Source organism: Anoplopoma fimbria, chromosome 11 (assembly GCF_027596085.1).
Source record: "Anoplopoma fimbria isolate UVic2021 breed Golden Eagle Sablefish chromosome 11, Afim_UVic_2022, whole genome shotgun sequence".
In the NCBI taxonomy this organism is placed as follows: domain Eukaryota; kingdom Metazoa; phylum Chordata; class Actinopteri; order Perciformes; family Anoplopomatidae; genus Anoplopoma; species Anoplopoma fimbria.
This window is the reverse complement of record NC_072459.1, coordinates 19,636,995-19,652,089: the sequence shown is the minus strand read 5'-3', so window position 1 is coordinate 19,652,089 and position 15,095 is coordinate 19,636,995. Positions and strand designations below refer to the sequence as shown.

The 15,095-nt window shown below is 40.9% G+C and overlaps 1 protein-coding gene across 2 annotated transcripts; it reads right to left on the bottom strand.

Annotated features, from left to right (window-relative positions):
• Nucleotides 1-447: 447 nt before the first annotated feature.
• ube2z (ubiquitin-conjugating enzyme E2Z) lies at nucleotides 448-14,032 on the bottom strand. 2 transcript variants are annotated; one of them, XM_054608086.1, is made up of 8 exons: nucleotides 13,693-14,032; nucleotides 13,159-13,605; nucleotides 12,364-12,436; nucleotides 9,328-9,515; nucleotides 9,039-9,150; nucleotides 6,519-6,631; nucleotides 6,264-6,354; nucleotides 448-3,574 (listed from the first exon to the last, which is right to left on the bottom strand). In XM_054608086.1, exons 2-8 carry the CDS (start codon nucleotides 13,593-13,595, stop codon nucleotides 3,392-3,394), a joined length of 1,197 nt encoding a protein of 398 aa, XP_054464061.1. In that variant the 5' UTR covers nucleotides 13,596-13,605; nucleotides 13,693-14,032; the 3' UTR covers nucleotides 448-3,391. The 2 variants fall into 2 exon arrangements, with proteins under 2 accessions (XP_054464061.1, XP_054464060.1); XM_054608085.1 differs by having other exon boundaries at nucleotides 13,159-14,032.
• Between the last annotated feature and the right edge of the window lie 1,063 nt (nucleotides 14,033-15,095).

Here is a 15,095-nt window from a genome sequence, read left to right as displayed (position 1 = left end):
ATATGGCCCCACCCGAGCCTGGGACCGCCATTGACTCGGACACTTACATCCTCAGGACATTACTTACAGTTACATACCTTTGTACAACTCTAATCTTTAAATACACACGTAGCTCAAACTACAGGTAAGAGTACATTTGGGATGAACTGTTCCTTTAAGGCACTTCTACATTGGCTGCACTTTTCAGAACAGCAGGTTGCCGCCTGATACCACATCCATTTCTTCCACATGCCGGCACACTGACCAGTGTTCCACTGTGGGCTCCCACGAACTCAAGGAGGGAGTCTCACTGATGTTAGATCCCCACTATCCTGCTTCAGCTTTTAAAGATGAGAATTAAAATGAACTGTGGAAAAATACTAAAAGCTAGTGCCGGCTAAATTATATCTGGATTGACAGAGATTGTACATATTCAAGAACAAAAGAATTCGTCACATGTATCAGGACTGAACAACATTTTATTCTGTACTTTTCCAGATCGTCTGTACAATACCAACATTTTTTGAAGACCTGGAATTGATCACTTCTGTCAGTAACCCAGGCTTTTTATAAAGCCACAGAAGAACCCTGCTTTAAGCACAAACACAACACAAACCAAAACAGGGATATGATCTCTTCCCTTCCACGTCGGGGAAGTTTGTTGCAAATTGAGGTTTTGGCAATCACATATATTCTGCTGGGAGCTGCTTCTCTGTATAACCATTCTAGAAACATAATAAAACAAATAAAAAGGAATGCCCCTACATTAGTTAATCCCATTAGAACGTAAACCTCTGCCAGGCGGACCGAGGTTTGACAGCTGAAGCAAACCGCTCCTCTCTCCATCAACATGGAGCTCTGTGGAGAGCTGAAGGCAGACACTGGAGGACAATGGAAAGCAGAAAGCAAATGGCAAATACAACAACACAAGACAATATTTGTCCGACCCCCTTGTTGAGAAGCTGGTCCAAAAACGTACAAGAATGGTGTTATGTGGAAGTTAAAGAGTCTGCATTCGGACTAAGTTCAACATTTTTGGAAATATTTCTATTCCCGTTTCTCGTGCAGAGTTTAGCATTAAGATTGATAGCGCTCACACATCGGCTAGCTTAGCCTGACACTGTCTAAAAGGTAACAATGTCCTTCTCACAGCACCTCTAATGCTGATGGTGTGATATCCATCAGTGGGTTGTATATTGGCAATTTTTCCGGTGCATAATCCCCTGTCAAATGTAATGTTAACACTTTGTTGTTGTTATGGAGAGAGGCCATCGGTACCCCCTCCCCCCACGGTTTACAGTCTTTATGCTAAGCTAACCCTTCAGACAGAAGGAGTGGTATCAATCTTATCCAACTCTTGGCAAGAAAGTGAATAAGCGTATTTTTTCCAAAATGTTGAACCATTCCTTTGAAGAATCGGTTTTGATTTTTTCCCCCAATTCTATCTCAATAATATGCTTTGTCCTGTATGTGCTTTAGAAGAGTTACTGCTGCTGGTTACTGGGTATATAGTTCCTCCTGTTCGTACTGGCCGTCAGCACACGTCTTCTTTATGTTCAGTGCAAAAATATTTGCAAAGCCTATATGAGGCTCCAGCAGTCCGAGTAGGTTTCGTCTATTTAGTACATATTTATTCTTTCCACTGAGTCATGCTAGAAATGGGTCTTTTCACAGCCAGTGTGAACAGGTGGAATAATTACAACAACCAATAACACATTCAACGCACATAAGGCATGAGCCTAGTCTATCAAGATGTACTTGGATGGAAATTTATCATAAAACCCATTTCTTTGGAGTGTTTTCTCCTCTCCGCTCAGGAAGCCCTACGAACTCTGCTCCCTCTGTGATCACACTGCAAACAAAGCTGTTCTCTCGCTGGCATGTGCTGGGCCGCTAGCAAACTGTTAGCAATGAAAAAGCACGCACTGCGAAATGACAAATTAATATAGAATGCAAAACAGTGATTAAAGTATATTTGTAGAATGGGAAGTTAGCTATTGTGCTTGTTTGCTCGACAAAAAAAAATATGGATTTTTCCATTGGATCTGGATAAATGCAGAAAATAAGTTCAGAGGCAAACATATGTTTATGTTGCTTACACATTTTTTTCGGGGACAAAATGAACAAGGAACAAGGAACAAGGATTTTTGATACATGAAACGTGAAAAGGGTGTTGGGGGGGTTACTGATGTATTTTATAAAAATCTCACAGGCCTTATTTAGACTTTGAGAGGAGGGAACAGGAAGTGGAGAAATGCTGATTCATTTCTGGGTTTTAATAAGTCATTCCTGCAGCTCTCTGTAGGTATACAAATTACTGGAGTATCAGGTTTCTTTTGAACAAAATCTCAAAGTATTAAATTAGATGATGTAGAAACCGATACTAAAAAGGCTTGATTGGCCTTTTGTGTATACGTGTACAAATCCTTAGAATGGACCCTCATTGGGACAGTGCGACTTGCAGTGTGACCACATGGGAAGTTCCTTTTGTTTGCCTCCATGAGCTCTCCCCCGAGCCCCGGAGTGGACACAGCTGAAGTGCAGGGATGGTCCGGAATCACAAGAGCCAGCGACCCAAAGAACAGCAGGGTTTTCCAAATAAACAACGCACCCTACACACTGCAAAAATGAAGCATTAGTTTCAGCACAACAATGAGAAAACAGCATAACAAAGAGGGTATAAAGGTGGATGTCAATGAGAGGTGACATTTCTCTCCAACGCCTTCATATCTGGTAAACTGATTTACTGTCGACTCAACAGCACAATTAGAACTGAAAGCTGAGCAGAACTTTTTGTATAATACACAGGGAACTCGCAAGCTGCTGATGTTTTTAAAAGTGGCCTGATTAAGGAGTCCTCTGCACTTTGTCCAACTACATTCTGCTTGTTAAAAGGTCCTTCTTTGAATTCAAAGAAGACGGGGCTACTTTCCCAGTATATGGTCCCTTCCTCTGGCCCCGAACCTGGCTCCACCCCTAACCCCATCAGACAGTCTTTACCAAGTATGGAGTATAAAAGAAAACTGACTGCAATAATCGGCTTGAGCCACGAAACTAACCTTTTATATGCACGATGGCCGGTTAATCTCAACATCTATCAGGCATTTTTAAGAATCAAACAGGACATGGACATTACAGCTGGTTAGCTACAGAAATAGCCCAAATACGCTGCTCCAGGCCAGATTCACCGAGCATTTCACTAGCAGATGATTTAATTTTCATAGTCAAGAGAGGACTACATATTCTTCTCTCTCTCTCGTCCATACAACAGAAGCTTGATTCCCACCCGCTAAACTTCTCCTCTGTGATTTTTGCTCCTCCACTGCACACAAAACTAAAGTAAAGAAAAAAAGGTCCCTTTGTCCTTAAATTCTTGGCCCCGGCTCTGAGTCCGGTACTGTCCGTGGGGGAGTCATGGCTGGGAGCTGCCCTGGCTGTCGGGGTCGGTCCCCGTGGAGCTGGTGTCAGAGTCTGAATCCTCTTCGTTGCGCTCGTCCTCGGCCAGGCTCTTCTCGCGTACCCGCCTGTGGGTGGCGCTGAGGCGGGCCAGCAGGCCCTGGTAGTCGAAGCGGCCGCGCTTCTCGCCGAATGGGTCCTGAGCAGAGGAGGAAAGAGTAGATAACCAAGAGAGGTGAGCTGAGCCTGGGCATGTGTATGGCTCAGAGACAGAGCTTTAAAAGGAATGTTTACTGTTTACTGATGAGTTGGCTACAGTAGAGGGTGTCAGGATAAGATTCATATCTATATCTGTATTGAGCTGTTTTATAGGCGTGCAGGTATTACTTTAAACAGATATGTTCCTCAACATTTGAAACTAAAATTCTGTCCACACCAACTTTGTTTAACAAAATATCTCTGTCCACACTAAAACGCCTTTTCCTTTTGGCGGTATGGCTTGATATTTGGTGCTATGGCAAAAACTTTATTTGGCTCATATGTGCACGGACAACGAGTTGCTGCTTAGCGTCACTTTACAAAATAAAACAGAAGAAAAGCCCAAGAAAAGGTTGATTGGGAGTCCTGTTATACTAAATATTTAGATGTCGCAGTATTCCTTCAGGAACAGATTCCTGACAAGGAAGACTCTGAGAAGGTGCAGTGCGTTTTCTCAAGCTCAAAACCGTAGTGGACACAGCAGAGTGGTGTTGCTCTGCTTTGAGCTCCGTGAGCGGTGGTGAAGGAACAACTGGGATTAATTCAGGTCGCTTTGACTGATCCTCACTGGCTCCCTTTAAATGTACACACAGATAAAAAAGAAACCCCAGTTTTAAAAAAATCTACACCATATAAGGCGTTTTCAAAAATATCCGTTGAGTGACCTAAAGTTCTGTTTTAGTCGTCGAGGGACCAAAACGAAGAGGAAAATATCTGTTTAAAAATAATATCTGTACCCATGACAGGGCCTTATACTGCAATACATGTTGCCCACAGAATACATTTTTTTTTTTACACATTTCACCCACGGAACTATAACATTTTTAATCATCTTTGTTTTTTATTGAAGAGACCTTTCTGGCAATTGTGCCATTATTGGACAGAATGGAGACAGAAAAGGAATAATAGGACAGAGGGAGTAACCCTAAAGACCCAAGATGGAACTGAACCAGTGCACTGTGGGAATGTGGTATTCGCCTTATGAAATTAAAAGGCATTGAACCATGCATTTAAATGAATCAAGTACTAAAATTACAGTGATCAACCACTTATAGTGATCAAAGAGCTTGGAACAGAATCATCAAACCAAGGCTGTTTACATAGTTCCCCTAGCGTGAGAGAGTAATCCACCATCAGTGTTCATTTTGGGTCTTTTCATACAGACAAAATATGGAAAAACATGTTAAAACTATGGTAGGTTAACATTAATTACATTTGTGTTAATCTCCCTAGATACTTTGCCTCATGATGATTTTAACTCTCCGTCTGGCTACCTGAGGCTGGTGCCTCGTGACAGGAAGGAAATAAAAGAGTCTCTATTCATGTAATCAAAACAGTTATGTCAATTAAATGGTAACCTGCATGACAAATAAAGAAAAAGAATTCGGTTACAATACTCATTTACTTATAGTGATCGATTTGACTTTGACAGACGTGATTCTATACAAGCTATTTCTGCTGTATTTGTATTTGAACCCCAACTCAAAATAAAAGCTGTAGGAGGCCAACATAAATGTAAAAGTAAAAAAATAAAAGGCTATTACTTGCTAACTGGGCATAATTTAAATAAATCAGGTTTAGCATGCAATAATAGGAGGTCTGATGAAATGTCTATTAAAAAGGTACTGACAAAACTCATTTTGCAAGCACTTTCGAGACAGTCCCTAAGTGAGGTTGTCCGTTTCCTGTATACGGTCCAGTCACCAAGGTGCCAACAGGTTTCAGTATCTCATCAGTCCGGTTTATCTCATCCAAACAACAAAACGTTGCTTTGATAAACTCACCACATATTGAGAATTCAAACGGTTACTTTCTTGCATTGAAACTTAATTAAGTGACATATTAACCTCTGGAACCCCAAATTCCTCCGGCAGGATGGAAAATGTTTCTTTAAACAAACGCCAAAACTACTCTGTTTATCATAGGCAAAGCTGTAAAAACTGTGATAATTGTTAGATTGTCATCTTTTGGTTGGTCCTTGAAGACATTTTTGTAAAACAAAATATCAAAGAAATTCAACTTCCGTTTTTTTTTTTCCATTTTAAGATTTATGGCATAGTACCTGTGTTATACTGCAAAAAGCTGGACGTATATATTGCAGTGAACATCAAGGCCACGGAGAGAAAAATGTGCTTTTACCACACAGTGAAAGTCCTGCATTCAATTTTTTACTTCAAGTAAAGAGTGAAAGAGAAGCATCATCATCATCAGAATGTACATAAATGTACTTAATGTCAAAACAGGTTGGAACTTTCAATTTATAATGCTGGATAGTGAATAACAATACTAAATCTGCAACATAACCAGTAATATTTCTCCGTCAGGTAAATGTATTAATGCAACGTTGTCCTCGGGAGTAGAAGTACACAGTAAGTAGTTTACAGCTGAGTTGCATATTTACGGCTTCAAAGGCCTTTTATAAGTTATTTTGAAGTATAATGAGTTAGAATAGTAAATAATTCAAAAGTTTTTATACCATAACATTATAATAAATCCATGGTTAGTTAGTGTTGTATGAACGGTTCTCGAGAAGAATTTCCTTCCATTGTCACAAAAAATATCCTGACAATTGGATATTAAAAATGTAGATGTGCATGGATTAAATATGAAATAATAAGATATATAGTCACCTGCATGTTCTGTCCCTGTAGATGCAGTCTCTCCTTGCAGACTCCCTCGTAGAAATCGTAGTACTCTAGGAAGGACTTTTCCATCACACTCCTGAAAACACACACACACACCCCCCACACACACCAATCAGCTGATGTGCAGACAGTAGAGAAGAGAGAATGAAGAGGACAGGATCAGAACGCAGAGAGGAAAAGATGTCAGACAGATGGAGAAAGAAATACAAGGCTCAGTTCCGCAGCTACGTTGGGTCTCACCAAAGAGCTTCAGGACAGGGGACTTTACCCTCCAGCATGTCGCACACAGCCACCCTCATGGTCTCATGGCGGATGCACTCGTTGTAGTTCTTACTGTCCCCTGGGTGGCGCTCCTGAAAGACACACACACACACACAAACACACAGACCACAGCTTTATATTGAAACTATTTAATACAGTGTATTTAAAAACAACACAAAGATCAAAAGGACTTCATTATTGACATTAATCAACTGAAATCATCTGAATTAAATTACTTCATTTAAATCAGTGCAAACCATGTGTGACAGAGGCTACGTTCAGAATGAAGGCAAATCCAATATGTTTCTCAAATCAGATCTTCAAGACAGACTGTCGGGACTGTAAGTGATCATATTATGTCCAGACCAGGCAGCAACCCCTGGTTCGGCCAAGTGAAGCCAATGTGGAAGTCTCTAAAAACGTGCATGGTATCAAGTTTTCTTTAATACAGCATGATGTTCATTTAGTAAATCACGGTCCATTCAGAGTAAAAGGGACCATATACAGTGTCCCTCTTATGGTGTCAATCCTTCGCTGTCCAAATATGGTCACAAAATATGGACCAAGAACCAAGATGGCGACGTCCAAAATGCCGAACATGAGGCTTCAAAGCCGCTGTCCGCTAATGATGACTGAGTCCACTTCTTATATACAGTCTATGATCTGAATATGTTAAAAATAAATGAATTTGAGCTGGCAGTCTGAACAAGACGCTCCATCTGTTCTTCTTGCTGGTGTCAAACGTCACATGGCAGTTAGAGTTGTCACAGACTCTACTAAGCTTTCATAAAACGCAGTTCAAGTGTTTCCATGTGAGGGAATTTGTGTGGTTTTTTGTTGGCTGTGGATAGACAGATCAAGTCAAAGTGTCCCCCAGGACATCCATCCTTATCTTAATATTACTTTTCTATTTTAGTTTACATTAGGCACTGCTGTTAGTATCAATTATACACTTTGTACTATATTTAATCATATTTAAATTTTTCTATTTTAGTTGGGTTTTTTTAAACTTTATTTATTTACCACACTCTTATTGCTACTGTATTTTACTTTGCAATGGTTTCAGTAATATTTATTTCACACTTAATAATTGTTATTCTATTGATCCTATTTGTTTATAATTTTATTCTATGGTTCTTTGCTATTCTTTTTTGTAATCGTTAATGAAACTCTGGCACAAGAATTTCCTTTGAGATTAATAAAGTTCTATTTTATCTTATCTCATCCCATAAGCAGCCGTTTCCAGTGTTAGCTAGAGCAAATAACACATCACTCCACCAACAACTCCATACACACTGACTTGTTATCTAAATCCCTTTGACTCCACTGTTGAGAATGGGTGCAGGCCTTTCACAATAAACTGTAACAGCCCTGTGACACTTGTTCACCCTCTCCTGTGTGATCTACCCTGTAGCTGCTATGGTGAAGAGACTCGGGCTGTGACCGGCGGTGGTGAAGGGAGGGGGGTTTGAAGTGCCCTCTGTGTGTCTGCGAGTGTAGATATACATTAAAAGGTCTTTTGAGGCTGCTTTCTCTGTACCGTCCCCGTCAGTACTCGGCCAAACTACACACAATCTTGTGCTTCTATCTTTGTGAGGATACAAATGTAATGCATGCCCTGGCCAGTTACCCTGTCTGTAACTGTTCTGCCCCACATTTTTACATCTTACATAGGAGACACCTAGTGGTGTAGAACGTAACTGAATTGTTGTTCTTATATTTATCCCTCTTCTCTTACCGTAGTTAGTTCCTCTTTGTTTCTGACTCTGCTGAGAGGACATTCTGCAGTTACTTTTCACTTTAACTGTTTGGTGGTATTTGAATGTCCAAATCTGTAAGTATTTATGTATATTTGCTGTTTTAGTTGAACAATTGTGCCGTTATAGATGCTAATCGCAATTAGCATTTCTCAATTAAGATCAATGTTAAAATTAGCTTAGACCCTACCTATTCAGGCAAAACCTCATGATAATGGCTAGTTTTTATTTTTATTGCATGATGGCGATATGCCAAATTATGATTTTATATTCATGTATATGTATATGGGCAGTTTGTAAGGCCATCTTTTTAATGTTTCTTACCTGCTTACAAGTACAAAGCAAGAGCAGAGTATTAACCATCCCAACTAAATGCCTAAACCTTACCTGAACATTATCCAATCCAAACTGAAAGCTTATATTAAACGTATCAATCCGCACTGATAAGGGTCTGACTGAGAGCCACAGCCTTTTTTATGCTTCAAGTATATTTCTGTTACGTTTGGTAAAGTGTAATCCGCATAGACACAAATATATCCCACTGTATATATGTGTTTTGTACTTATTGACCATATTTACAGTGATTGCGAGCTCAGATTCCCATCCCTCACTACATGGGAAATAAAATAAATGAATCAATACAAACACTGTAGATTTCTTCTCATTGAGCCGACATGAAAAGTACTTTGGTTCATTAACTGTCTGAGTAAAACAAGTACAAGTACACCGAAAGACTTGGTACCTGTTCAAATCCAGGTTCATTGTGATAGGGGTTCTCCGTCATCAGAGACTGGATGGAGATGAGGACAGATGAAATACTCTGGGCTGGGCTCCATGCTGGGCCTGTCCATGTCCTACACACACACACACACACACACACACACAGGTTATAGCACCATATAGTAGTTTATAACTCCACGTTCTAAGACAGAACACACAACTAACACACTAACCGTCTCCCACCCTGACCCTTCATAAACAGATCCCTGTGTAGACGAATACAAACCACTAGAGGCGTGACCCCCACTCACCCCAGGATGCTAAGGCAGACTTTGCCGTTGCGGTAGAAGTTGGGGTTGAAGCGGACGGTGTTGTGTCCGGTGGTGATGAGCTTGACCCGCGGCGGGTGGATGGGGTAGTCGGGGGGGCAGCGGAACAGGAAGAGGAAGAAGCCGCCCTCGTACGGCGTGTCGAACGGCCCCGTAATCAGGGCGTGGATCTGTGCAGGAAATGAGGACAAAAGGAGACAGTTGAGGAGACAGTTTAGAGCAGGGGGTCTCAACCTTGTTTGGGCCATTATAATTCATGTACATTTTATGGCGTCAATCCTTCGCTGTCCAAATATGGTCACAAAATATGGACCAAGAACCAAGATGGCGACGACCAAAATGCCGAACTTGAGGCTTCAAAGTCGCTGTCCGCTTACGATGACTCAGTCCACTTCTTATATACAGTCTATGATCTGAATATGCTCAAAAAATGAATTTGAGCTGGCAGTCTGAACAAGACACTCCATCTGTTCTTCTTGCTGGTGTCAAACGTCACATGGCAGTTAGAGTTGTCACAGACTCTAACTGTGACAACTAAGCTTTCATAAAACAACTTTTAGGACCCTAATGATTTAAATAAAGGCTACTCATTTGTTTGTAGAGAGTTGATTCAACAAAAAATAAATAATCATCTGAGTTACACGCGTCTTTTTCCCAATTCAAGTCTTAGATAAACAGACCATGCCCAACCCTAACCTTAGATGTAATAAACCAGAATGATAGTTTATAGGATTCTATTTCCCGATTCCGATAAAAAAGAATAACTCTCAATAAGTTGATTGGGGTGAATTTCCATTATCGGGATAATTGTGAATATCATAAAAAGTGAATAGAAAAAGCTGTCTAGCTCGCTATCATATGAGAAGTGAAAAATAGATCCAGATTTTAAAAAATAGGCATACAGGAATTATCAGGAGAACAGACTTACATAATGTTGCCATTTTTATTTTATTTGTAGTTTATGATGTTCACTTAAAGAGATGTGTGTCCTTTCTGAGATGCAATTAAAAATATGACTGAAATATTGACGCAAATATTTTTTAGAAATAAAAATATAAAACTCTCTGAATGTACCTTTGCAGATGCAGAGTGGAGCCCGTGGAAAAAAGCGTGGGTATCGGCAGCTAAGAATTTACAAAGTCGAATATGATTGGTTTAGCCTTTATCCAATCAGATTTTTTTTTCTTTTGTTCTGACTGATCCTCTGTTTAAGCTTTGAATAGAAAATAGTAAAGACAACACAATGATTCACTTAGCTGTTGTTTCAGAATAATTGACCGCTGTGTTTGTTCTCTCTGTTGTGTATGTGTTTCCAGTGTGGTGCTATCCAGAGTACTGAAATGGAGTCGGGATTTAATCTTTCATAAATTTCTAAAATAATTAGTGCTCCGATTTATAAATGTGTTCTTCGATTTAGAAACGGTAGCAACGCTCCGATGGTCAACGTGCAAATAAGTCTGCATGGAGATTTATATGATTTCAAATTGTATTAACAGTATTATTAATAGGCTGATATTTAAACCAAACTAGGCAATAAATCATTATTTATTTGAGAAACAAAACAAGAAATTCTGTGTTACTACCCTGAGCATTCCTCATAGCATTTATTGCATTCGTATTAGTTTGTTGCACTTATTGTATTCGTATCAGTTCGTTGCACTTATCCTATTCGTATTAGTTTGTAGCACTTATTATATTCGTATTAGTCTGTTGCAATTATTGTTTTCGTAGTAATTTGCTTCTGCACTATACTTTTTATTGTCTGGTTTATGCTTTTTGCTCTGATGCTTGTTTAAGAAAGGAGATGCACTTATGACTTCTGGTGACTAGTAGTTCTCTTGAATACCTATGTTGAATACACTTCCTGTAAGTCGCTTTGGATAAAAGCATCTGCTAAATGACTGTAATGTAATGTAATGTAATGTGTTAAATCAGACTTTCAGCAAACCCCATGTAGCCCAAATGGAATGATCCTTTGTTTCATAACCACATTATTCCACCACTGCGACATTTCGACTGTGAGATTCGTAGTCCAATCAGGCTCCTTAGAATTGAATCGTCCAATAGAACGATATGTTAATCAAATGATCATCTCCGCACAGATAGGACAGCCATAAGATAATGAAAAAAAGCTACGTGTAAATGCGTCCAAGATGACAAATTGCAAACCCTGTCCATTTTAGGAGAGGGTTCCCTCCTCGGTTGCTCTCCCTGAGGTTTTCTCCTTTCTTTTTTTTGAGGGTCAAAGGACAGAGGATGTCGTTTACTGTACGGATCATGAAGCTTTCTGAGACAACTTGGTGATTTTTGGGCTGTACAAATAGATAGAAGTGCCTCACTAATCAACAGGTAGAAAGTGACAGAGGCTTACCGAGCTGTTGTAGTGTTCATCTCATCTCTGATCAGATCAACCACTAAATGAATGAGGGAGCCGCTTGAACGAGAGCCTGCGAAGGCGATGGAAAATGTTTGCCTTGCATAGTCATCCATGCGTTTGAGTTACTTCATCGCTACATGTTGTAGCAAAGTTATTATAAGTTATTCTTCTTCTGGTGTCTTTTTTTTGGCTGTTACCAGGCGTTAACCTCTGGTTCAACCGAGTGAAGTCGATTCTGAAGTGTCTTAGAAATTTGATTCTCTCTACTGACCATCAAGGGGTGACTCTTTCAGTTGCAAAAAAAAAAAATCCAAAATGGGGATGGGAAAATATCCGAACTTGAGGCTTCAAAACAACAGTCCACAAACCAATGGTGACGTCACGAGGACTACGTCCATTTCTTATATACAGTCTATGGCTGATACCAAACAGCTTCTAGTACATTAGCACCTTCTGGACTGAAGTAGAGCAGACTCTAATTTATATGAAAGGAAAACTAATCAGATTTCGTCCACAGGGACGTCTGTATGTGGCTCAGTGTGTTAAATCTCATCTAGATTTTAATCCAGATACGAGACAATTGAAACTACAAGTGTAAACGTGGTCACAGCCTTGTCACAGGGAACCTGGCCTTTTTTTACCTTGGTCATGTCTTGAGGATCGGGGACGACAAACATCCCTGGTGGAGGTTCCTTGTAGATGGACATAATATCCCTGCAGAGACAGACAGACAGACAGACAGACAGACAGACAGAGGGAGACAGATGAGGTTCCCGAAAGGACTCTAGAGACGGAGAGAATCGTACATACAGTAGAGATAATTCAATTCAATTCAATATGCTTTATTGGCATGAATAAAGCACGTTTGGGTCGTTATAAGGACAGTATTGCCAAAGTGTCAAGTAATGATGAAATTATAAAGAAAAGAACAAGGTGCAATTTTAAAAATAAAATCGAGAAAATAGCAGACAACAAACAACCTTGCTATAAATATTTTTTATGGGGACTTTCTTCTTGTTTCTGACTCTGCTGAGAGGACATTCTGCAGTTACTTTTCACTTTAACTGTTTGGTGGTCCTCAAAACAAGTAGTTCCAATGAACTCAGAGTATTATCTTTTGTACCAGGGAAACTCCAAACTATTTACTTGACTTAACACCACAAGGGGTAACAGGAATATTGCAACTTTGAAAAATGTTAAATAAAAATATTAAAATGTGTTCCTACTGTTCACCAAACTCAAGTGATGATCCTGACATCTTTCTCAATCAGGTGTTCTGTATATTATTCTCTTAATTACAGTTACTTTAGTTTCCCGTCACTTGTTTGGACACAAAATGTTTCCAGTGATGGCAGAAACTTTGTGCAAAACTTTCACTTTCGATTTTACTACTGGGAACCTACTACTGTGACAATACATGCTCTGATGAGGCCCACCTCTTTATCCTCAGAATGCACTGCTGGGAAGCCTTCTCGTTGTCCCAGTCCGTACTCAGGGTCGGGTCCCAGGATGTGGCGTGGATGTGTGACAGAAGGTCCGCTCCTGCCACCCCGCCAAGCCCCAGCCCGACACCGGGGAGATGCGAGGAGGCGTGTAGGGACGGAGACACGGCCACGACCGGTGGCGAGGAGCCCGGGGTGAACGTGTTGCCAAAGCCGGCTGTGGTCGCGGTGACAGCGGACATGGGGGCCACCAGAGCGCTTAGGCCACTCTGCGCGGCCGCGGCAGGAGGAGGGGAGGTCGGGTTGGAGCTGGTGTGTCCCACCGGTAGAGAGTTGGCCAAAGTCGGCAGCAGCGAAGCTCCGCTGCCCTGTCCGGTACCGCCTATGCCATGGGCACTGCCGCTGGACTGCTCTCCGAAGCTGTCCGCCATGGCTCGCAAGCTAACAAGCGTAGAGTGAAAACCGTCGGTGCTGACTAATTTATAATGCTAGCTGTTAGCTGCATTGGGCAATTGAGTGCGAAGTTACCTCTGCTTGTTGTTGTCGACCAGCGGGATCAGAGAACGGACGCGCGGGGTTGAGGCGAGCTCAGAGCCGAGGCCAGAAAACAAGGCATTTCTTCCCACGACATGATGGCTACTTATCGTTAGCTTAACGTTGTGCGTTTTCCCCGAGGCCTCCAAAAAGTATGAAGTCGTCGGTAAAATGACCTGGTCCACCTTCCTACGGCTTATAAAGCGTACTCACTGTCCGGTTGTTATCGGTTTAAATGAATACGGTGTCAGATTATTTGGGTTTTGAACCGCATCCCCACCACTCCATTACCACAACGCAACTTCAGGATCTGGTTTCTCACCAGTTAAGCTGCGCAAACATGACACAAAACGGGACATCCGGTGGGACCTTCAAAGTAAAAGTCCTCTACGCTTTTGAAAGTGGATAGTGACAATTAAGCATTTAGTTATTAAACCAAAGTATTTATAGGTGAAAAAACTTTGAATCAATCAAAATTATATTTTATACAATTAATTCCACAAGGTTACAAGGTTTTTATTTGTCATTTTAAAACAGGGTGGCACAACACATTTAGAATGTAGTCCCAATTTGCTACATAGGAAACAAAACAAAACAAAAAAACTATATTATATATGGAGGGTGTACGTTGAATTAAGGATTTTCATAGCCAGAGGAAAAAAGCTTTTTTTAGGTCTGGTGGTTCTGCAGCTGATAACGCTGTATCTGTTTCTCCTCTTTCTAAAGGGCAGCAGGGTGAACAGGTTTGGGCTGGGGTGGGTTTTGTCCTTTAATATTGTCTTAGCTTAACGCAGGCTCCTCTTCTCACCAATTTATGTAGACATGGTTGTGTGTCTTCGCCTCCTTTTTCTAAAATACAACCATCAGCTACTGAAGTTGAGCAGCAGGTTGTTCTCCGAGCACCACTCTGGAGGTTGTTGATTTCCTCTCTATATGAAGTATCATTGTTGTTTGTAATCCTGCCAATGGCGGCAGCGTCTACTGTAAACCTCACAACAGAGTTCTTCATGTTTGGGGTAGTAGACGTGAGGGGACAGCGTGAACAGGAGGGGGCTGAGTACACAGACCTGAGGGGCTTCGGTATTTAACACTAGAGTGGAGGAGGTGCTGGGGTCTGCTTGTGAGGAAGTCTATTAGCCAGTTACAGAGTGAGGTACTCAAGTGCAGAGTGCTAAATTTACCAATCAGTTTCATGGGGGAGATGGTGTTGAAGGCTGAGCTGAGATCAACAAACTAAGCCCCAGTCCAGCTGATGCCAGACCAGTTTTCTTATGCGTTAGTTGCTGCACTGTGTGGTAACTTTGTTTATCAGCAGGCCTAAGAACCTTTTTCTGTATTTCTTATTTAGGCCGTGAGGGGTCAAAACCAGTGATCTTTAATACAAAAATGAATCTAGT